The 23,227-nt window shown below is 49.4% G+C and overlaps 1 protein-coding gene across 3 annotated transcripts; it reads right to left on the bottom strand.

The window, feature by feature from the left end:
* Window positions 1-2,655: 2,655 nt before the first annotated feature.
* FRMD7 (FERM domain containing 7) lies at window positions 2,656-15,261 on the bottom strand. 3 transcript variants are annotated; one of them, XM_032702422.1, is made up of 12 exons: window positions 14,876-15,261; window positions 10,356-10,460; window positions 9,928-9,970; window positions 8,556-8,634; window positions 7,787-7,884; window positions 7,546-7,660; window positions 7,199-7,346; window positions 5,957-6,052; window positions 5,508-5,671; window positions 5,211-5,279; window positions 5,037-5,112; window positions 2,656-4,911 (listed from the first exon to the last, which is right to left on the bottom strand). In XM_032702422.1, the coding sequence occupies exons 1-12, from the start codon at window positions 14,930-14,932 to the stop codon at window positions 3,880-3,882; spliced, it is 2,082 nt and encodes a 693-aa protein (XP_032558313.1). In that variant the 5' UTR covers window positions 14,933-15,261; the 3' UTR covers window positions 2,656-3,879. The 3 variants fall into 3 exon arrangements, with proteins under 3 accessions (XP_032558313.1, XP_032558314.1, XP_032558315.1); XM_032702423.1 differs by having other exon boundaries at window positions 8,556-8,589; XM_032702424.1 differs by lacking the exon at window positions 5,211-5,279.
* Window positions 15,262-23,227: the final 7,966 nt, after the last annotated feature.

Raw genomic sequence — 23,227 nt, 5'->3', positions numbered from 1 at the left:
TCCTTGTGTGGTGTTGTGGGGGTGCTCTGTGTGGCTTCCCCCCATGCTGTTCTTGTCCAGAGGATACCTGCCAGCTGCTGCACCACAGGAATGAACCCAGGGTTCAGTGGGATTCCATTCCTAGGGAGGAGACTCCAGGATCTGTGACTCAGACAGACGTGTGGCAGTGACCACACGGGAGCGGTGTCAGAACACTCTGACTGTGTTTGACCTCGGCGCTGGGGAGTGGAGGGACACAAAGGCCTGTGCCACAGATCCCTCGGCTTTCGCTTCGGCAGCCTCAACCCAAATCCCATTTTAAGGAGCTCCATACAAATTTTTCACAATTAAAAACATTTTTACTTCCATGTCACTTCCCTTAAGGTGTTCTTTTTATGTGGGAGTCCGAGGGGAGAGGTGATGGGAATTCTTGCCGAATTTTTTAACTGGTGGCTTGACCCTGTTGACACAGGATCTTTAATCTATGCAGCTCTGTGAACAGTTTTGGGTAGGTGGGGTTAGCGAGTGACATGGGAAATTGGAACCTGACCTATGTATAATATGACTGTAACAAGTTGCTGAACTGTGATGCCTCTTCCTGAGAAATGGGTGGGATGTATACCTACCTCATGGGACAGCGTGGGGAAAAACCCAGCCACGTGTATAATACAGCCTTGTTCTCTCAGAGCACAGACCATTCAAGAAGGTTTTTTATTGTGCTGCATATGGCATTTCTGCTCCTAAAGTCTCTGTGCATCTTAAGACTATAGTTAACTCCTAAGAAAGGATGTCTGTATTGCTGGTTCCAGAGAAGCTGTCTTTTTCCCACATGTGTTAGTTATTGATGAACTGTGTAACTTAAGCAGCAGTGTTCTGTTGCTGGCAGATAGCTAGTGGAAAGATATATCAAAATATTCATGCAGGAACCATCTTTGTGCTCATTTGGTCTGCGAGGCTTCCCACTGTAGGACTGAAGCAGTCTGAATTGCAGAATAGAGAAATGTATTTGTTCTTGGGTAGGTGAGTCCTGTATCAGTGTAACCTCTCTTAAAGCCCTTGGTCTCTGACCCCTCTGTTTGCTTCTGTACAGTAATTAAGTGTAGTGTTGTCACACCTGCTCCTGCCTTCAATCTAATGTCAGTAGCTGAATAGGAGATACATAGATTTTTATGTGTTTGCACAAGGTTTAGTAATTGTTGAAAGTCTTGATTCTTATCACACTGTTTTATGACTTAACACTGGAATAAAATTATTTTTCTCTTTTGCTGAGTTTTAATGGTATATATGCTGGTTTGTCTTATTTCACGTCTTTCCAATAAATGAAGTAACACTTACTACAGAGATGAGGTAACTCCTGAAACCTGTCAGTGCTTCTCCAAACTGAAGTTCTTTGAATATTGTGTACATTTTGCTTCTTTTTATTTCCTAACACCTCTGCGTAAAAAGTCACTGAACATTGTGCATCTGAATTTCAAGATCAGCTTTATCTATTTTATATAAACCAGTTACCTAAGTCTGAATACACTGAGTAGGTTAATGTTTTCACACTGTAATGCTGCTGTGCCTCCTCCCTTCTATAATACTTCCTTGTGTAGGGGCTGTAACAGTTTAAGTTTTCCAGGTACTGCTGTCTGTCTTTCACCACTTCCATGTCCTCTCTATATCCTTGTTTTCTTCCTTAGAAGAAACACAATCACACGGATGTGCTTCTCTCTTTGGGGTGAACAGGGCTGAGCAGGGACTAGGGAGGAGGACTTACTCAATGCTTGTTTCAATTGTTCCTCGACATGTGAGCCACTGCTTACTGGGATTGTTCCTTAATTTTAGCAATCCCAAGAAAGCTGGTTTACGCAATGGATGTAGCTTGGAGATGTTAATTTCTGTCACTTGCTGACGAGCTGCTTTGTTCCTCTGCTATTGTTGACTGTCCTGTAGGATGTGCTGAGGCACAGTGCCACACTGTGCACCAGTGCTCTCTAGTCAATGGAAAAATCCAAAAATAGTTCCCTAGTCCTTGTTTCTCCTCAATGCTGTTTTCCCAGCATAGCCCTGAACACCAAAGCTGGCAGCTCCTGAAGATTTGAGCAGGATAGCTGTACATTGATCCCTCTTGGTGGGACTGTGTGTCTGCTCTGGGACATGCTCAAGGTAAAGCTGACCTGGGCCAGCCCTCACCTGTGTGTCCACATGTGTTCAGGAGCCAACAGTGATTGTGGGTATATCCCTGGGAGGGACATTCTCCCTGGGCTGTGTGTGCAGCCTGTTTGAAACACTGGTGCTCTTTTAACCTTCTAAAACATCATGCACGTATAGATTGCTATTCTCTGGAGTGAGTGGTGGTTTTTGCTCTTTCCAAGGTGCAGAGCTTTGGGAAAGGGAAGAAACAACTCTAACCAGAAGAATTACCCCTTTTTTTTTTTTTCCAACAGAATATGTGCCAGAGCAGCGTGAGGGATCCCTGTAGTTCACAGCTTCAGCCCAGGGTAACCAGGAACAGAAGCAAACCTTACAGTGTGCTCGCTTGTTGATCTAATGCATTCCTTTGGGCAACCGGCCAAGAATGTGGCAGTTTTCAGCAGCATTCAGGGACTTCAGCAAGTCTCCCCAGTTGCACAGAGCGAGCCAGCAAACAGTGCAGGAGAGGGAAAACAGCTCCTTGGAGCACTGAGAGCTGCTGAGGAGCAGGGCAAGAGCAAGGCCTGGGGGTGCAGATGGCACAGGGCAGAAGGAGGAACCCAAAACTCCATTGTGAACAACTTATTTTTATTGTCCACCTTCTAAAACAAAGGACAGCAGTGCCCAGGGTGAGCAGTACCCATAAGCCCAGTTCTTTTTATGTTTTAACTCACTTTTTTTGTTCCAGCTTCCTTGTTTCTGAAATCCATTCTAGCAGGGCACAGTGGTTTCTCCACTGTAGATTTTCTGGGCTATCACTCTGCTTACAGTCATGTTCTACAACGACTTACAGGGTTGTTTTTAAAGAAAATTATCAAGAACTCCCTTAAAATCTTACAGAGGTGTCATCGATCTCAAGATTTCTGAGTAGATTTCATGTAGGTTTAGGGATGGTTTTTGTAATAAAAATACTTTGAAGAAGCTGTCTGTTCCTTTCCTACCCCCTCCTGAGATTTTTTTCCCTGTGCTGCTTAACTGAGGCCTGATTTGGGGAAACAAAAGACCCCCTTATGTGCCTCTCTACCCGAGATTTAAGCAGGGCCCTGATATACCAGGGTTCTCAAGGATAATGCCCTAAACTGGCAAGGGAGAAGACAAAGCAGTTTGCTTCCTCCATGGCTTCAGGAATTGCAAGGAGCACCCATATTCCCCTTGTCCTCAAGGGCCATCTGCTCCCTGCAGCGTAAGGGAGGTGAGGCAGGTGAAGGAGATGGGCTCTGGGCATTGGCTGTGTCCACATGGAGTCATCTCCTGGAGGACCCCCATGAACATCCTGCTCCTCTCCAAAGGGGCCTCGAACACCCTTCCCACCAGTGTGCTTCCCTGCAACTGGGAAAAACAGCGGCTTAAACTGTTCCATGAGAAGTCTCTTTTCTTTTTCTCCCTCCCCACTCAGTGAAGACTCCAGCAGCTGAGCTCCAAAGCATAATGAGCTGTGTCCTACCCCTCAGCTTGGGCAGGACACAAGGTCTTAACAGAGCTTTGGGAAAGCCCTGGCCACTTGCTGAAGCAAAACCCCCCCCCCCCATGTATGGTGGCAGAGACACACCAGCAGGGGTTGAATACTTCTGAACACTCCCCTGCTGTCCATTAACACACCCTGGAGCACTCACACAACAGAAGCCCATCAATGTTTCATTAGCTGTAAGCAAACGAGAGTGTCACCGTTCCATGGTCCCGGGTCAGCGGCGGTCACCTCTGCTCCCTCTGGCCGGTGTCAGGCACCTAGGTGAAATACTTGGAGGGCCCCCTGGAACTCTTTTCAGCAGCGCTGGTGGCGAAGGACACCTCCTCATCCTCCTCATCCAGCTGGAGGCTGCCGGAGGACAGGCGCACCCGGGCCATGGGTGAGCGCAGCACGCGGCCGTACAGGGAGCAGTAGTCGGCGGCCAGGAGGTCCGAGTCGGAGTCACTGGACTCGGTGCTGCTGCCCAGGTAGCGCTCGGTGGAGCGCCGCGGCCCCAGTGCCAGCCCTTGCTGGGCTGGTACGTGCCAAAATACCCCTGCTTTCCGGCTGCTCAGTGCAGGGCACGGCCCCAGGGGCCTGAACTCAGAGCCATAGGGGAAGCGCATGGTTTTCATGTCCGACTGGCTCCAAGACCGCTTGGGAGGCTGCTCCTGAAGGCCGTAATCAAAAGAGCGAGCCAGTGACCTGTTCTCCCCCACCACGCCTCTGCCCACTGCCGTGCCCGCAGCCTCGTGGTCAAACTCCCCAGCCTGGGTCCCACCCGGGCTCTGCCTGGGGGGTTTTGCTGCCATGGGGCCACATGGACCAACTGGTCCTGCTGCGTCCTCACCAGGTGCCAACGTCTGACACAGGGGCTGCGGGGCCCTGTCCATGTAGAAGAGGAGCTGCGGGGCCGGGGCAGCCACGGGCAGGGGAGATGGCACATCCGTGTACACGAGTGGCCGGGCACTCACCTCCCGCATGTTGCCCACCGAGGTGCTTTTATTGTTCCCAGAGAACTGGTGGTGGGGCCGAAAGGATGTCAAAGGGTTCCTGGCACCAAAGAGGTCCATGGGCTCCCATGCCCGCTCCATCTCCAGCTCAGCGTAGAGCAGGGGGAAGGCAGACGAGCTTTTGGAGTGGGGCAGGAAGGTGGAGGATGCTTCGGGCTTGGAGTGTTCCAGCTCAGCGGCGAATGTCACCTCCACCGTGGAGCTCCGGCGCCGGCTGTCCAGGGTGGGCTCGGAGCCGTGCACTCCGTTGGCGTGGTACGAGCCCCGGCTGCCGTAGGCCAGGCGCAGCTCCTCCACCTGGGCAGGGCAGAAGGGTGGGTGGGTGCCCAGGAAGGAGCTGGCAGCGAGTGCCCAGAGCTGGGGCTGCGGTGCCAAGACCCCCTGGGCACAGCACTACCTATTGCTGGCACCAGGGGCTGTACCTGCTTGGAGACATCCGTCAGGAGGTCCGGGGAGGAGCGGCACTGCCTCTCGTCGTAGCGGGACGTGTAGTGCTTCCTGCAGGCCAAAAACATGGGTGAGTGCATGGCCAGGAGGGTCCCTGCCTGCCCCTCCAGCCCCTCCCAGGCACTGCCCTCCTCCGTGCCCCCCAGTACCTCTCGAAGGGGAGGCTTTTCATCTTTGCCTTCCTCCCGTGCTCCAGCAGCTGCCGCTGCGTCCTCCCACTGCAGCGTAGAGGGAGAGGTGTGAGCAGCACCATCAGCCCCAGCCTTGGGCAGTCCTTGTGCCCCAGGTGAGGGGGAGCAGCAGGACTGAGGCAGTGGTATCTCTAGCAAAAGTAGCTGTTAGGCATCACCCTCTCACATCCAGCCAGGGCTGACACAAAGGGGAGGCTCAGGCCACTCTCATGCCCTTCCCAGCCCCAGTGGTTTGTTTTTCCCCTGGGACTTTACCTGTAGCGGAAGCTGGAGCCCTTGCTGCACAGAAGGGCTTTTGGCTTTGACTTGGGCTCCTCAGAGAGCCTGAAGAAGGCGTGGTACTCCACACATGTCTTCCAGAAAGCCTTGCAGGTGTCCCGGCTCACCATAGTGAACTCCAGTGTGTCCTTGCACAGCTCCTGCATGCCAGAGACAAGAGAGCCAGTGTTGGGGGCATGGGTCAGGCTGTGCTGTTTGCCCTCTTCAGCCCCAGAGGGCCACACTGCACTGCCAGTGTCTCTGGGCAGTGCAGCATCACATCACTGGGGACAGGCCAGCAGCATGTGCCACATTTAAGGGGAAGCAGCATCACCCACGAGCAGCAGGAGCGGATTTTATTCAAAACTGGGGACTTTGTGTGGCTGATCTTCCATCCACAGCTGCTTGCTCCTGAGCCCAGCAGCTGCCTGCAGCATGGTACTTACAGAGATATTTGCATGGAGCTTGATGAGAAAATGCTTCCTTTTGAAACTCAGTTTGCGAATTTTGGACCAGTTGAAGGTGTTGATTTTTGTATTGCCCTGCAAAGATGAACACAGCAGTTAGAGCAGGACAGGGCAACCTGTAAATACAGAAATGTGATGGGCCAAGACCTGAGCTTGCAAGATACTGCATGAGACTCCAGTGCAGCTCTCAGTGCTGCTGGGGTCTGGAGAAGGGGTGCTGTGATTTGGTGTTTGACCCTCCCCTCCACCAGCTGGTTCTACAAGTGGAAATTAAGGTTCAGGGCTTAACTCTGCCCATTGAAGCTCTTTGTAAAAGTCCAGGATCCCAAGACAAACCTCACAGAGGTCAAGGCAGGGAATCCTACCTGTCCCAGCTCAAATCCCACGAGTTAATGCAGAATCAGCCCACAAAAGAAATAAGACCCTTCTCTCTATTGCTGGGAAGCGTAGCAGAGCTCAGCTCACCCCTATGCATTTAAACCCACCTTAAGCAGGCTGCAAGCCTACCTTACCCCTTATTATCACTGTGCACCAGTTCAGACACAGCCACACAACACTGGTGTCATGGGAGAACCAGCCAAAGTTGCATTACTCCACGCTGTGGCACCAGGACCCTCTCGGCTTTCTAGGAGAGCCCAGATTTCAATGGGCTCACAGATGCTCTAATCACGCGTGAGGGGTGCTCATGGCTCTGAATAAATAAGCAGGTCTGGCAGCGCTAATTACGAAGAGCAGACCCACAGGTAGGATTTATTGGGGTTGGTTTTGGTTTTTTTTTTTTTCTACTCTGGTAAGACGTTCCCAGGTTGGAATTATCTGGTGTGGGAGGCGAGCGCTGCCTCGCGCCGGCTGCGAGGAGCTCTGTGGTGTTTACTCTGCAGCTCCACTGTGATTACAGCATTATGTAATTGCACAGACGTGAGGGGGCTATTTGAGCTGGAAGATTACATGGTGAGCACATGTGACAGAGCCCTGTAACCTGTGGTGCCTACACTACCATGCTCGTGGGGACAGGAGCCAGCAGAGCAGGGGCAGGTCCAGTGGCACACAGCAGGTGGTGGGGCTGAGCCCCCATGGAGCATCCCCTCCACACCCGAGGTCTGTGGAGAATACTCTCTCTTGAAGGATTTCAAAGAATTTGGAGCACACAGAGGGGAGAAGGGACCCCCCCAGCTGGAGGGGTTGTCCCTGGGGAGAGAGCACCCCCGAGCCCGGGCTCACCCGCAGGACCAGGACCCCCATGTGTGTCACAGCCAGGTTGATCTGCGTCCCCTCGCCGTCACTGGCGGGGTGTGGGCGAATCCCGTACATCTCCAGCTTCCTGGCCACGTCCAGCAGCTGAACATCTGACTCTGCTGGTGTCTTCCCTCTGGAGACATAAACACACAGGAAGAAACAGGAATGAGAAGGCAGATACTGAATTGGGCTGAAAAAATGCCATTTTGGGTGTGCACATGCTGGCATCACACCCACTCCTTGCCAGGCCTGCCTGCTGATGGGAACAGTCCTGTCAGCAGGCATCCATCAGGTGGTTTGGGTGGGTGGCCACGGTGTGGAGCAGCCCTTACCTGTGCCTCCGGTGGTAGTGCATAATCTTGTTGTCCAGGTACTCCTGGTTGGGCAGGTACCTGTGGGTCGCCAGGTGCTGCTGGTCTGTCTCCTCGTGGAAGTCACCCAGCTCAGCTTTGGGGAACACGGGGAGAGCACAGATTAGACTGTGAAGGGTGAGTGCAGCATGAACCCCTGGCTCCACAGCCAAAGCCCCATCCCTGGGGAAGGGGCACCGTCCCTGCAGGCGCTTGCCCTTACACTGCAGCAGGTGGGAGACGAGCAGCGCCGCGCTCTTGTCACTGCAGGGCAGCCGCCCCTGTGCCAGGTCCTTCTTGATCTGGAGGGTGAAGAGGTACCTGTGGAGGGGGACAGGAGTATGCCCTGGGGGGAGCTGGGTGCTGGGCTGAGCCATGAGGGCCTTGCCTGTTCCCATCTGTCAACCCGTACGATGGACATCCTCAGGGTCACGGGAGGAGAACACAGCCCCTGCAGAAGGCTGCAGTTGGGCACCACCATGACCAGTACATCCCTGCCATTGAAATGCTCATTAGTAGGTTTCAGAGTTAACATTCCTTTCTGTTTTGGAGGGCATTTGCATCTCTTGGGGCTGGCGTTCTGCAGAAGCACTGTCTTAAGTTTTATTCTCAGTTCCTGTTTGCAACGCTTTCTCAAAAAAGTAAGAGCTAACAATGTCATTTTTAAAAACAAAATTATTCTTTCAGGACACAGCTTGAGGCAGGAGCTAGACTGAACAGTCAGACTGTGCCCAACTGCTGAAGTGTTTGGCAGTAAACAAATTGCCGCCTCCTAAGACGGCTGATCCTTCAAGTGGATTTTGTTTAAAAACAGAGGATCAAGAAAAGATACTCTCTGGGTTTTTTTTGTACAGTACAGAGCTCTTTCAATACTTAGAATAACCACTGTTCACAGACAGGTTTGGGGGGGGAATAAAGACATAGAATTAACACATGCTTTGCAACTGCAAAAATACCGAACTGTGCAATAAGTAATAGAACAAGTGCTGTACCTGGTCAGCTCTTCTCTCAGGTGGCCGGGGTCCACTGGGAAAAATTTCACCATAAATTTGAAAAGAACCTCCTTAGGATCTTAAAACACAACACCTTCATAAGTTTTCTTTTACATGCCTATTGAGAACAATTACAACTCTCTTCACACATGTTGTCTCTTTACAGAGTAAATTAATCCAGACCCTTACAAATCTGGGCTGGAAGCCCTGAACATCAGGGACTCCAGCCTGCCCCCCCAAAAATAGCCTGCCCAGGTCCCCAGTGTTACCAATGGAAGCAAATAGGGATTTGGACATCTAAATAATACTAAGGAGAATATGCCCCAGCAATTCTTTAAATTTGGAAAACCCCAGCCAGGAGGGGGTTTCCATGGAGCAATGCCAGGGCTGCTTGTTTGGAGCATGGTCAGAACCCTGGTGCAATTGCCATTAGTGGGGCTGTGTGTTAAACTCAGGCCTCCAAGCACTTGGGGATGCAACAGCTCCGTAGGAGGTTGTTAGGGCAAAGTGTTTCTCATGGGATGAGTGAGAGCAAGCAATCAAGCCCAAGGCAAAGGGCATGGAAGGAGGGAGGCAATTATGTAGGCACCAACTGTCCCCAAACCCTGTGGGATGGCTCAGAGGGACAGGCCAGAAGGTAAATGGCAAAAGAAATTGGTGTACGAAATAATTCCACTTGTGGTACACAACCAGAAAGGGGAGGCTCTTTATCAGGCTTTCCCCTTTCAGGGAAGTTCCTGCAAACAGGATTCTGCAGCCTCCCCATGGTAAATACTGGGGTCGTGGTCTCATGCTCTCAGTCACCTCCTGGTCATTGTGTATTTGGGGAAAATATTTTGGGTTGATTGCAGGGGTGGAAAGAGGTGTGTGCTGAAAGGAGCACTGTGTTAACACCAGTCATGGCCACGGCAGGGGATGCTGAGCCTGAATTCAGGTCGGGCTCTGCAGCACCTCAGTGGGACTGGGGAGGAGTGACAGAGCCTGTGAGGCACAAGAGTAACCCACCCTCACACAGGTCTGTGCTGGTGGGAGCTGCAAAGGGGAAAGGAGGGCACGCAGGAGCACTGCCTGACACACTGCCAGCACTGCCATGCAGCCACCCCTGGTCCTCCACCAAGCTGTCAAGTTATTAACACCTCAAGTCTAAAATGGTGCAGATACCAGATTGCAAAGGCAGCAGTATTTCCACAGGATTTTGTGTGAACTGAGATGTCCTTGCAAACAGTCCTGCCAAGCCTCACCCTATAAAATGAGCTCAGGTAAGTGCTGGAAACCAGAGACCCCATCCCCAAGCAATAGTGCTGCATGAACATGTCTATGCTAGTCTGTCACTGGTAGTGATTTAGAAGAATTTTGTTCTTGAAATACTTACTTTTGACTTGCTTTGTTATGGGTTTTAGTGGTTCCAACCAGACCTGAAACAAGGCAGTGAAGAAGTGGCTAAATAAACAGCACAAGAGATGGGAAATTAAAACAACAGCATCATGCTATAATGAAGCACAGAAATGTTGGCCAGCTTGGCTGCTGCAGCAGGTGTCCCACTGGGCAGCCCCACACGGATGGCTATGGACAAACCCTGTGGGCCATGGATATCGCTTGTTGGCTTTGCCAACAGGCTTGTGACTCCTCTCCTAACTCCCATTTTCAGGTGGTTTTTTTTGCCATAATGGCAAAACTTTCTACTTAAGTTTTCCATCTGGTATTTCAGGGAGCTGCTAACAAGTCCCCAGCCATGTGGTTGATGGCTGCAAGGATGTGGCATTTGCAGCTCCAGGACCCCACATTGCCAGCTGTACTCACCTGGTTCCCAGCCTGGCTGCGAAACTCCAGCCCAAAGTATTCCTTCTCCGCAAGGTTGAGGTGGCTGCAGGTGAGGTTGAACAACCCTTTTCCGCAGGATTTTTGCTACCAAACAAACACAGGACAGAACAGAGAGTTAGCCAATGCTGACAGCAGCGGTGATGGAATTCCAGTGAGATGGAGAGAAGTTTCAGCTCCCTGCCTTCACCCCTTTCCTGATTGTACTGCAGCAAAATCTCACTCAATAAATTCTGTTGGCTTCAGCATGTGGGACAGGACAGTATGCTGTGCTCCCTGTTTTTGGAAATCAGATTCCTTATCAGATTCCTTACCATCACTTCTCTCCTTTATTAAAGAAAACAGAAAGGAAAATAAGAGGAAAGAAATCTTGCTTTTGACTCACCTTTTGCAACCATTACTCTCTGGGTAGCTCTGTCCCTGGCAAAGCAGTGAGTGATCCCCAGAATGAGCATCCACCTGAGCCAGGGACAGCCATGGCAAACATGCTTAATTAAGAGCCTTAAGAGCCAACGGGAGCAGCCCTCAAACCCGTGCAGCAAGCCCATGTGCCCCGACAGCTGGTGACCAGATTGCCAGGGACAGGCTACTATTATGGTTAATGGTAATTAACAGCAACAGGAGCCCGCAGAGATCCTGCGCCGTGGGCACTGGGTCATCCGTGTGCTTCAGCAATGTGAATTAAGTGGCACTACGTGCTGATAAGGGAGGCCAGCCTGTAGCTATTCCCAGTGAACAGAAACGCTTGGAGGGTGCCTTGCTTGACTCGTTGCCTTCTGTGTGACACGGTTGGAGAACAAGCCAGGACATTTCCTGACTTCGGAAAATGTTCCAGAAAGCACCAGAAATGAACCTGGCAGTGACCCACACCAACAAATACCCTGCTACTCCTTCATGAGCCTGTGAAAAGCAGACCAAAAGGAAGTGTGGGTTATTGCAAAAGCAAGCCAGAGCAGAGAGGCTGGGTTAGACAGCTGCTAAATTATGGCATTTCGGGTGATGGAGGGAAAGGCAGGCTGCTCCCTGTGGCAGTGACTGTTCCCAGCAGGGGCGGGAGGGACCCGGCTGCTGGTGGTGATGCACACTAATAACCACCTTTCAGGGCTTCTCCTGGGATGAAATTGCTGGCTCTGTGTTGAAAGGCTGTAGAAAAGCGATAGCATAATAACAGCATTCACTCTGCAGCACTCCCGGTTCTCCTCGAAATTACTGGATCACAAGGGTAATTAAAACAATTACAAATGTTTATTTCCAAGCTAGAATTTTCTAGCATGAAAGGCCTTGGCCTTTGTCAGGCAGCCAGGAAAGACAAGCATTTCTTACTGGGTTATTACCTACCAAATGTCTGCTGGGAGCGACCCACACTCTCCTCTAAGCCCAGCATTGCTCGGGGCAGGCACCAGGGAGAGGAGCAGCCCCAAACCCAGGAAAACCTGCTCACTTGGAGACACAGCCCTGCTGCTGCAGGGGCTGCTTTAGAAGCAGTCTTTCTCTTGCAGAGTGTTGCTTGCAGGTGCCCCATCCTGGATTTTGGGGTATCGAGGCTCCAGCCAAGTGCTGCCACAAGCACTGGGGCACAGTCGTGCTCAGCAGCATCAGCTCTGCACAGCACCAGGTGAGAGAGGTGGGTGCTGAGCTGCAGGAGTGCAGTGCAAGGCAGGAGTGTCATGTGTGATGCTGTTTGCCCCAATTCCAACCCTAAATGTGACTTCAAGTAGAAGATGGTGGAAAGAAGAGGCTGTGCTTGCCCCTCCTCTCCTCGGTGAAAGCAGCTGGGACTGTAAGCAGGGTCAGAAAACCAGAGGCACATCCAGAGACAGATAGCAAGGTATAGGGCACATGGAACACACACACACACCCCGGTTCCCAAAGGGACTCTGGCAGCACTTGCAGTCCAATGGCAAAGCCCATTTCTGCAGCATTCCCCACAGCATTGTCTGCTGCACCCAAGTCTAGAGTTTAGGGGGTGAGCAATAGCTCATGGGATTTGATGTGATCTTTTCCCACCACCTTGGAAAATGTTCCCTCCGTCAGGCATCCTGTAGCTGGCACACAATGCCACCCACCAAAAGCCACCAGCCCTGCCCCTCCCTGTGCCCTTGCTCCAGTGCCTCCAGCCCTGCCCACCTCCCGTCAATTAATTCCCACCTTCACAAGGGACACATGACCACAAGACTTTGCCCCTCCCTCAGCCCCAGCAATTAGTTTTTCTGAGCTTGTTTGGTTTGCCTTTTCTTTCTTTTCCTCCGGATGAATATTGCCCTGTAGCAAATTCCACCAGCAGAGATGCCCAGGCTTTGTCTGCCCAGACTAACCCGTAGTTTGTCTTCTGTGCTGCAGAGAGAGGGCTCCGGGACCTGCCCAGGCTTGGGGCTGCTTCGTAGAAACCCTTTCCAGAGAGGAGAGTGACATATCAGTGAGAGCACATTCCAGGTCATAGCTCTAGGTACCTGGGATGGCAGGGAGAAGGGAAGCAGCTTTGTAACATCTTTTCTCAGTGCAAAAAAACCATTAAAGGCTGACCTGTGACTGTCCCTGCACCCAGGCACTGGGGCAGGGGATCCTGGTGCCCTCCCAGTGAGAGGCACAGGGCTCACTGGCACGGCTGGCAGCACCCCAGCGAGATCCCATCCGCTCCACGGCTCAGCCATGGGGTGTTCAGCAGGGAGGGCACAACAGGGGACACCCAGAGACGTGCCAGGTCCCTTCCTTCCCCTACCCTGGGGACTCAAACCTGCCCAGTGTCATTCTGGGAACCACCTCCAGTGCTCAGCTGAAGGAAATCCTGTGAACTCAGGTCCCAGTTGTTGGCAAGGATGCAGATGAAGGCAGAAGCTTTCCCAGGTCAGCATCCAGCACCAGGAGAGGAACTCGTTCCCATGCAAAGCAAACTGGAAATGAGACCTCGCTGCACATGCTGGCAGCTGTGACACCCACGTGAGGCAGGTAGAGATGCACACATCGAGTGTGAGGTGGAGGGGGAATCAGGCCCACTGTGTTTTCTCTCTTTTGTCATTTTCCCTCCCATTATACTGAAGTACTCCCCATTCAAAAGAGCTTTCCCAAGTCAGGAGGGGTTTAGGAAGAGTTGCTTAAAATATCTGCTCAGAACTTAGCCCAAAGCACTCCTTTTATCCTGGAGAAGTCACTAATTCAACTACTCATTTCATACCCATACAGCAGCAAATGCATGAAATGCCTAAAAGGGGTTTCCAATACCATTCCATGCTAAAAAAGGAAATGACCAGGAGTTCCTTTAATGGAAGCTATTTACTGTAATAACATGTCGTGCAGAGCTATAGTGCTCTGTTTTGGGCAAATAAGAAAACAGAGAAGTAAAAAAATGCAGCAACATTGTACCAGCAGCATCTTTTAAATTGCCTCTTACTATGACCTGATCTAATCAATGTGGGGGGAAAAAAAAAGGCATTTTAAAATGACTAGCCTAATTTTTAAGCTGACTCCAGGTCCAGGATACATTAATTAGGCTAAATCAAACATTTTTCATACTGTGCTAAGGGATGGAATTGCTTTACAATCCTTTTTTGGGTAAAATGCTATCTCAAAGAAAGGGAGCTGTGCATCTCAGAGAGCAGTTTTCAGGCTGTGCTATAAACCACAGAATAGGACAGTATCAGAAATGTAACAGGACTTGAAAAAAACAATTTATATTAAACACTCTGGTCCCATAGGAGATGTAGGTAAGTATTAGAACAAATCTACTTGAATTACCCAATTCACTTAGCTACTGTGATTTTCAAACTCTAACCAACAGTAAATGTGCAATCACACTGGTAAAGAGATGTTTCTAACACAGTCAAGATATATCTAGTTTCAGTTATCTACACACATATATATAAATCTAACACCATAACTATTAATACTTAACATTTAAAACCTATTTCAGAGCTAGTATTTCTTAAATGTGATTTATTAATCACAATATGTTGTGGGAGACACTGTCATGCAGAAAATAAGATACGATGAGCTTTTTTCCTCAGCTTTTCACAAAACCACACAGTTTTCTTTTCAACTGAATGCCCAGGAAGAGATGCACACAGATTTTTCTCACCAGGGATAACTTGGATAAATATGCTATTTTTGTTCTGTTCCCAGATTTTACTTCCTTACTGAATGTTTATATTGGCAGCCAGATAAATGAGAAAAGAACTCGACACTTGTCAAGAGCATCACTTCATATTAACTGATTTCCAAAAGATGACACCAGATAAGTAAAAGCCATTCCTCTTTCTTTATAAATACTGTCAATAACAGGAGACAGCAGGAGTGTGTTGATGCTCAAAGACACTTAGCAATTAGTACTATAACCTCTGGTTTTGAATATGAGGTTGGTTTCTTTGTTTGGTGGTTGTTATTTGTTTTTTTAAGCTGAAAACCCAAATCTATCACAGACCACGCAATCCTTCAGAGCAGCAATAACTGAACATAATAACTTCAATAACTAACACCAAAAAAATAATAAAAATACGATATCCACTTACATCAACTACAAAGATCTTCTGGGAGTCATCCAGAAACTGGACTTTCAGGTGCAGCATCCTCGAGCATGTGGCTGAGCGTGCAGCAGGGGTGGCAGTCCTAGCGATGTGAACAGTGTGCCAGCAAGGGAGCCCTGACTCCTCTTGCACACATAATTTCCCTCTCAGCTGGATGGAGAAGGCTGCAGTCACAGATGTGGAGCAGAGGCTGGAGCAAAGGAACAGACACTGCCTAAAAATGAGGATTAAAAAAAAAAAAAAAAATGCTGATACCTCCCCCAGTTTAAATATCACCACTGCAATAAAGGATGTTTTCTGGCTGTGAATTATGGGTGTAGTAAGAGGGGGAAGATTGGCAGTAATGGGGCTGAGATAAACACTGAGCTTCTACAGCTGGTGGTGAGCAATGCAAGGCCAAAGCAAGCCCACGCTTTGTGCCCCAGGATCATGGAAGAAGACTGAGTGTCTCTGCTGTCAGAGTCACCAAGAAGTGAGTATTTTCTCCGCCCAGGTTAAGGTGCACTGGGAGAGCAGCTGGCTGGCAGCTGTGCTGGCTCCATGAGGTGGGCAGATCAGGTCCTGTCCACCAGCAATGTGTGAATGGGCTGATGTACTTCACCAGACACTGGGAAATGTTTCCAACCGAACTTGAAACCAGTTTTGAGTCCTTCCTGGGGAGGTAGAAGCAAACCTGGTCCTAATTCCTGGCTTTCACCATGGTTTAGCAGCTTAGTGAAGTCTCACAAGCCTCTGAGACAGTGTGGTTCCTGTTCCACACCTGAAAAGCCCATGTGCCCACTAAGTAGCTCATCCTCCGAGTGCCAGAGCCGGCTGCCCACCCTCGGACCCCTGGGCTCAGCCCAGGCTGCCAGGGGCAGCCTCCCCATGGCATGGTGGGTGCCTGGAGCTTGCACCTGTGCTGCTTCTCTACCCCAGCTGCTTTGGGGGCTGCAAAGTCCTGTCTGACCTCTCTGGCCACTCACTGAGCACTGAGGTGGGGGCAGCATTTGAGCAGGAGCCCCCACTTGCAGAAATAAATGCACTGAGCAGTGCCAAAGGCAGGCCCTGGGCGGTCATAGGGGATCACTATTGCTGCTGCTGCTGCTGGAAAAAGTCACAGCCACACGACCCTGTGGGACCCAGAGAGATAGAAACACATCTCAGCAACCAAAAAAGCCACATTTAGTGCTGCAGAGATTTTGCTTGTTGCTCCTTCCCCAGTTTCCACCGAAACATCCACTGTAAGTCACTCCAGGCCATTTTCCATGGCCTCTCTTACACTTCCCAAATATTCCTGGGGATGTTAGGACAGGGCATACATGTAGCTTGTCATCTGGGGTGCAGAGAAGAAGAACACAGAGCTATTTAGCTATAGAAAAATTCATTAGTCTTCTACTAACAAGGACAAAAAGAAGCCTGAAAGTTAGATCCCATCTGCTTTTCCATGCCAAGCTGCTCCACAAAGCAGCCGAGCCTGTCATCCTCCAGTGCTGGGAGGGGATGGCTGTGCCCTGTGTGCCAGCACTGCATCAGGGACCAAAATTCCAGCGCTGCCCGTGGCCCCGGGGTCAGCTCTTTGTGTCACAGGAGGAGGGCAGTGTCACATACAAACCATGTGGGGGGGCTGAGTGCACTTTCCCTCTGCAGTTTGAAATGTTTCTGCTGTCAAAAAATTGACGGACACCGAGGAGAGGAGCAGCTCTCCCGTGAGCAGCTCTCACGTCGCGGGCACAGCTCTGCCACAGCCGCACTGGGAACAGAGCAGGGGCACTGCTCTGGCAGGAAGGATGTAGTTGGGTGTGATGGAGAGCCCCCAAACCCCAGAAGAAGCCAACCCTCCCTGCTACGGGCTTTCCTGGCATGCCAGGGGCACAGAACCTGGGCTCTATGGATGCTATTAGAAGCTGGGCACTGGCCAGTCGAGTTGTGGGTTTATTTCACTACCCTGGCATGAAGGAAGGAGACTGTTGGGTCAGCCAGGGCCTCCAGCCACCCTACAGAGTCATCCACACAGACAGCATGGAGCCAGCAGAGGTAAACGAGGACTTTTTTGGGGGTAGAAGACTAAAGGACAGCCAGAAGAGACATGGGACAAGCAAGGCTTTCTGGGGACATGGAGAATGTTGCTGTAAGCAGAGGAGATCCCCTGCATGAGCAGATGAAAAACCTATTTCACCCCCACTCACCTCCTTCTTCTGGAGGTGACTTTGGGGCAGCCAGAGCAGCACACATGGAGAGCACCAGCACCCCAAGAGGAGCAATCCTGGCTGAGTCAGGGCCTCCAGCCTGGTAAGTATGTCCCCCTTATCTGCAGGGGTGGGGAATAATGTGCAAATGGCACGGGAAAGGGAAGAAAGGGTGAAGGAGGAGTGCAGCTATAGCAGCAGACAGGGAGGGGACCCAGGGCAGCAGCACTGGAACGTGGAGGGGTCTGAGCAGCATCATGCTGGAGAGAGTTCTGCCTCAGGGCTGCTTGTTCAGCCAGCTCAGCCTTTGATTTTAAGTACTCTGGACCCTGCTACCACCATCCTGCATTTAGGGAGGACTTCAGTCCACCGAGTGCATCTGACCCCATTTTGGGCTGGATGGTGTTGCATTGACTCAGTGTCTTCTTTAGCTTCTCAAGTACCCTGGAGCTTGCTGGGATGGGCTGAACAGAGCAAGAAGTCTCCTTCCTCCCAAAACCTGTTGTCCCTTTTCCAAGGAGAATATTTACAGGGGTGTTCAGGGTTTGGTCCTTTGCTCCCCTGTCGGTGCTGGAGCAGAAGCAGCCTGCAGGATATGACAGAGAGCTGAGCACTTTGGCTACACTCTGCAGAGCCTCCCAAAACAGTGAGCCACTTGCACTGGGCAGCAAGTTCAGCCACCATCCTCCCAGGGGGCCCTAGTGATGGGCAACGAAATGCCCCAAACCTCCTAGTCCCTCCCAAAGTTACTCCCAAAAGAGGAGCAGGCTCTGAGAGAGCAAACTTTGGCAGAATTTGACACAAGATGCTCCCCCTGCATCACTGTGTCCGCAGCATTGTGTACTGCTGTTCCTTGGGCTTTGTCGTGTTTATCTTCAAATTGGGTTTAGAGGAAAGGAAAGGAAGATGGATAGATAAAGTCACAGAATAGAAATCTGTCATGGGATTTTAAACACCATAGTCCAAAAGGCAAGAACCCACACCCAGCTCATTGCTGAGCAGAAGTGCACACTCGAAATGCCAGAGACAGGACTCACCTCAGTGGACTTTGGTCTGTTGTGACTTTTCCTGTAACCACATTACTCCTCCTCTTCCTCAGCCAAAGTTGCCAGGAGAATGTCCACATTCCCTTCTCACCCAGCCATGACTCTCCCAGCTGCAGGGCCAGGGAGCAAAACAGCTCTTTTCCTGTGTTGCTGGGAGCAGGCTCAGGCACAGCCCAAGTCCTTCTGAGCAGCTCTAGGTACACAACAGAATGTCACCAGCTGGTTAATGAATCCAAGGCATGGCACCAATACTGCAAACAGAAATTTCTATCCAGAATAGGGTACCTGCCACATTCCTGCTGCCACACCAGAAGGAATGGGGTCCTGGCTCTCAGCTGGGGTCCCGGTTTACACACTGGTTGCTTTATATTTTTTATAAAATACGCCCCCAAAAAGGTATTTTCAAAAAACAAAGCCTGAAAGAACTGAGTTTGTTTGGCTTAAAAAGAGAAGAAAGAGGGAAAAACAATCATCTGACTGACACAGGGCCACTCCAGGAGAACGGATCAGCTGTGTTCCCAAACTCTGGGGAAAACAGAGAAATTGCAGGAAATTGCAGGAAAGGTCTGAGTTGGGTCCTAGGAAAGACCCTTAAACTGTGAGACAGGAGAAATACAGGAGCAGGCTGGAAGAGCCAGGGATGACTCACACCCGTGTTAGGGACAGTCCAGGCACACAGTCCTCCCTTTAAACCTTTAACAATGACTGTAATTTCTCATGTACTTCACAAGTCACATTATATCTTTAATATATCTCAACAGTTAGAGCTCACTCACCCTTCTAAAACTTCTGCCCCAGAACCATTCTATTTACTGAATATAGTAAACAATGATACATTTGCATTTCTATCAGATTTTGCTTGCCAACCATCGGCTAAATAATCTGACATCACTGTGCTGAAACTCATTACTCATAAGTAATTGCTGGGAAAATGGAAATGATTGCATTTTTTCTTTTGTCTTTAAGTGGGTTTTGCCCATTAGCCTCCAACTGCAGGATAAGAATTCTCTGACCAGCATTTTGAGACATTATGCAGCAGCATTTTCCTCTCCAGTTTGCCCCAGTCCTACCTCGCTACCATTCCCACTGAGGGCTCTACTCGTGGCAATGCAACATCACAAATACAATTCCCTGAAAGCAGCTCCACGGACACTCTGGTGTCCATCAGCTTTAACAACTTGTCTGCAAGTGAGACTGACAAGGAGGGGGGAGCTGTGAGTGAACAGGGAGGAGGGAAGGTGAACACCCCTGGCCTTAGACTGGAAATTAAGGCAGGTTTAAAGAAGAATTGCATCATCTGACTGTCAGACCAGGTGGTTCCAGTGCAGGTGATGACACAATAATACACCAGCTATACAGATTATTTGCATCAGTGTTGAGGCAGTGAGGATCACCAGACAAACAGGACGGGGCTGGGGAGCAGTTCTGCTGTGCATGGGCTGCTCTCCTGTGGGCAAGTGCTCCAGGAAAACCAGCTGAGCATGACCCTGAATGCCAGTTTGGCTGCTGGACCCAGCTGTAATAATAACAAACTAAATAGCTTTAACCGAGTTTAAGCACTAAGCCAAATTAAAAGACAATTGCCTGACTTGCCTTTTTTTTAAAATTTATCTTTTAGTAAGTTTCTGATTCTCAAGGATGCATAGAATCATCAGATCTTATTCTTGTGATTGTCTTTTTATTTCGGCTTCAGCAGCTGAGTTAAATGGCTCTTTTTACCTGCCTGCAACAGCAGAGCAGAAAATCCCAAATAATCATGATTATGCAAAAAAGACCCAAAGCACAATTGCAATCCCAGACACCTGAGACAAATTAACCCTAAGTGTAAAACTTTCTTTGGCACTCTCTTAAAATATTTTCACACCACTCTACCAAAGCCCCGAAATACAAATGTATTTCCATTTCTGTTCTGTTTTCAGCCTGTGCTGAATCGTGTTTGACTCCCAGGGCCAGAGAAGAGCCCTACTCTCAGCCAGACCATTGCCAGGATGAACCACTCGTTGCTTCCACACTCCCTCTCGTGGTGTTGGTGGTGCCCAACGACAAACACAGGAAAGGATTCAGCGTGCAGGGATGAGCAGCTCAGTCCAGCAATCACACATTCCTGGGTGCATCCATGTGCATTGTTGACTTTTCTTCCTTTTTCAGATTTTATATGCTGTCTAGAAGCTATTGCCAGGCACTGCAGAAGGCAGCTTGCTACAAGCAAACGCAAATGACAGCACAAGCTGTACAAGAAACTAAATACCAGCCTGACTCCTGGTATCCAGACCACATAATCTCATTTTTAATATGCCAGTTGCACTCTGTTGCTGGCACAGCTATAAGAAAAGCACTCTGTGATGTTTAATTCAAACAGGTCACTTCGAAGACATAGGAAAGCAATTTACACAGAAAAGTAAAGCCTCGTGAATGTATCGAGTCAAAGGAGCGCTGATGCCTCCAAGGATTTGGGCATCTTGTAGCATTCAGGGATTTCCAGCTGGGGAGATGCACCTCACCAGCTCTGTACAGCACTAGCACAGCACAGGCTGGTACACACTGTCCTTGATTTGTTTCACACAAGTTGCTCCCGGGCCACTCACACACATCCCCACACCAACAGGGTGAAAGCATTATGAGCTCTCACCTGTACTCCCACAGTCCTGTGACGAGGCCTTTGGATGCCCAGGCTCCTGCTCCTTGTGAGTGCTGTCAGGAGGACAAACCCATCCACCCTGAGGCTCTCCATGACTCACCAGCAGATCTGTCCTAGATTGTGCCCCAGCAGAAAAATCATGGAGCCCATGCACCACAGCACAGAAATCTGCCTGGCAGGTGGACAGTGCCCTGCTCATCTGCTCATGCAGCCCTGGCAACAGAGAGCTACGAGACCAGAAGAACCAGCAGCAACCCATCAGAAGGGAATTAAAGACCAGGATGATGAAAACCTTTGCTGAGCATCAGAAAGGATCCTACGGCCAGTGGCTTTGTCTAAGGAAGCTGCCAAATTGAGTCTGCAATGCCCAGTGAAGAGGCTGAATCCTAGTGGAAAGGATAGAGTTCTAATGAACTATATTGCTTATTTTCACGACAGATGTGGTTTCCCTCTTGGCTCAAGACAACTAACTCTGGTTGAGTAAGCCTTGATTACATCTAGGCAAAGCAATGCAAGTGTTCTCCAGGTACCTCCAGGCCAATGGATCAGACCCATCTCACCATATGGATTTTTAAGCCTGAGTTTTATTAATGTTTCCCTCTCAGGTAGCTCTCTTCCGTCACTCCTGTCTTTTCCTTTTATTCTTCCTCAAAAGACCCTCATCACACTTCGGTCCTACCAAGGTGTGCCAAATTCCAGGTATCCAGCTCACAGCAGAGCAAAAGGTGTGCCAGAGCCACTCTTCATAGCAGGCAGTGGAGGAAAGACAAGAGAGCAACACCCACCTGAAGCTGTGAGCTTGGTACTTTTGTAGTGGTCAAAGGTAATCCCAATGTTGTGGTTCGTCTTCCAGGGCCTTCTGGCAGATGTTGGCAGCTATGAAACAGACATATTTCAAAGAACAGGAAACATTCCTACACCGTGCCTGTCCCAAGGTTTCAGGAGTACATTCATAAAACCTTCCTAGATTATTAAATTGGGTCCCAAGAGGAAACCATTTGGATGGTCTAAGATGCTGAGCTACAGGTACTGAACAGGATAGACAGCTAGAAGGAAAGGAACCCAGCTGGACACCAAGGTACTTCTAACCACAGCCTGACACCAGGCAGGCCCTGCAGCTAAAACCTTTCTTCTAACCTATTAAAAATACATCTGCATTACTGAGATTAGACACAGAGCATTTGGCAAGGCTGTGCTAATTCCTGGAACAATGAATGGAAAATAATGCCAGGAGCAGTAAAGTGACTGTGGTTGCAGAGACACAGGGCTGGAAGGGACTTCAGAGATCCCACGACACAGCCCAATGTACAGAAGCAGGAGCTGTACAGCCTCACACACTCCTTCCTCCAGCAGTGCTTATCCAATATCATCTTTGAAAATTCTCCACCACCCCATGTAGCTGCAGCTTCCTCCAGCATTTCAGCTGTGTTCTGTGAGCAGATTTCTCTTTTTTCCAGCATAAATCAGCTTTGCTGAAAATTCGGTTTATTTCTTCTTGTTTTTCCATAGCAGCCAGGCTGTTGACGATCACACAATCATTTTTAATTTGATTTTAAGAAAAAGGTTTTTAGATCTATCCCAGCAGTAGGACGAATCCCAAGCTGATAACTGATCATCCCATGTGTCAATTTCCAAAAAGACAAGTAGCCCTTAAGGAATGTCACAAACAGCAAATATATTTTCTCTTTTCTGGGCTTACCAGATAATTTAAGTCTAATGTCAAGGCAGATCTTCTAAGAATATAAAACTGTATGAACTAGTCAGCCTAACAGTAGGAAAAAAAGTAACTTCAAGAGCCAGAAAGCTCCCAAAAAGCTGAATGTTTGGTTTACTGAGCTGCAGTCATTTATCAATTATGCCTTTCAGTAGAAGCACGAGACATCTAAGACTGAACCAGCTACCTTATAGTTTCACAAATATGTAAAAGATACTAACAGTTTTCATAAGTCTGATAATTTTTCAACATTGTTATTTAAGATCTAGCCCACTTATTTATTTACCTGCAAGAAGTCCAATTTCAAAACTATTCTATGATGCCGGTGCATCCGATTCCAAGTAAGTCCAACACACCCTTCCACATATGTCCACATAGGGAAGTGCTACAGTTACCACTTTTCTTCCCAGGCAAGAGCAATTGAGGTCACCCAGTAACAGGCAGTGTTGTGGAGTCTCAAATCCCACGCAAGCCTAATCACTGGAAATATGATTAGGAGGAAGTAAGTCACTGCTAGAAAGCTGTCACAGTGGACTCAGAGAGAACCAGCAGAACATCAAGGAGCACAGACATGATACAAAACAAACAGTAAAGCCTCCCCTACAAGTGAATATTTTGCAGATTCCTGCAACACGACTCTTCCCCATCAATTATTGCAGTTACTGCTCCAGACCTTTTGGAGGGACTTGAAGAGAACCTCTGCTTTGGAGGAGAGCACCAGAGGCAAGTAGGCTGATTCCATACTAAATACACTGTTCCCGCAGAGAACAA

The sequence above is a fragment of the Chiroxiphia lanceolata genome, chromosome 14 (assembly GCF_009829145.1).
Source record: "Chiroxiphia lanceolata isolate bChiLan1 chromosome 14, bChiLan1.pri, whole genome shotgun sequence".
NCBI classification, from domain to species: Eukaryota; Metazoa; Chordata; class Aves; order Passeriformes; family Pipridae; genus Chiroxiphia; species Chiroxiphia lanceolata.
This window is presented reverse-complemented; position numbering and strand designations above follow the sequence as displayed.

Excerpts from the sequence above, each read along its gene's own strand:
- FRMD7 (XM_032702422.1), bottom strand. The coding sequence starts at position 14,932 with ATGCTGCACCTGAAAGTCCAGTTTCTGGATGACTCCCAGAAGATCTTT. Across the intron at positions 7,661-7,786 it reads CGTCTCCCACCTGCTGCAGT|CTGAGCTGGGTGACTTCCAC; the intron begins GTAAGGGCAAGC and ends TGTTCCCCAAAG. Across the intron at positions 5,113-5,210 it reads AAAAGCCTCCCCTTCGAGAG|GAAGCACTACACGTCCCGCT; the intron begins GTACTGGGGGGC and ends TTTGGCCTGCAG.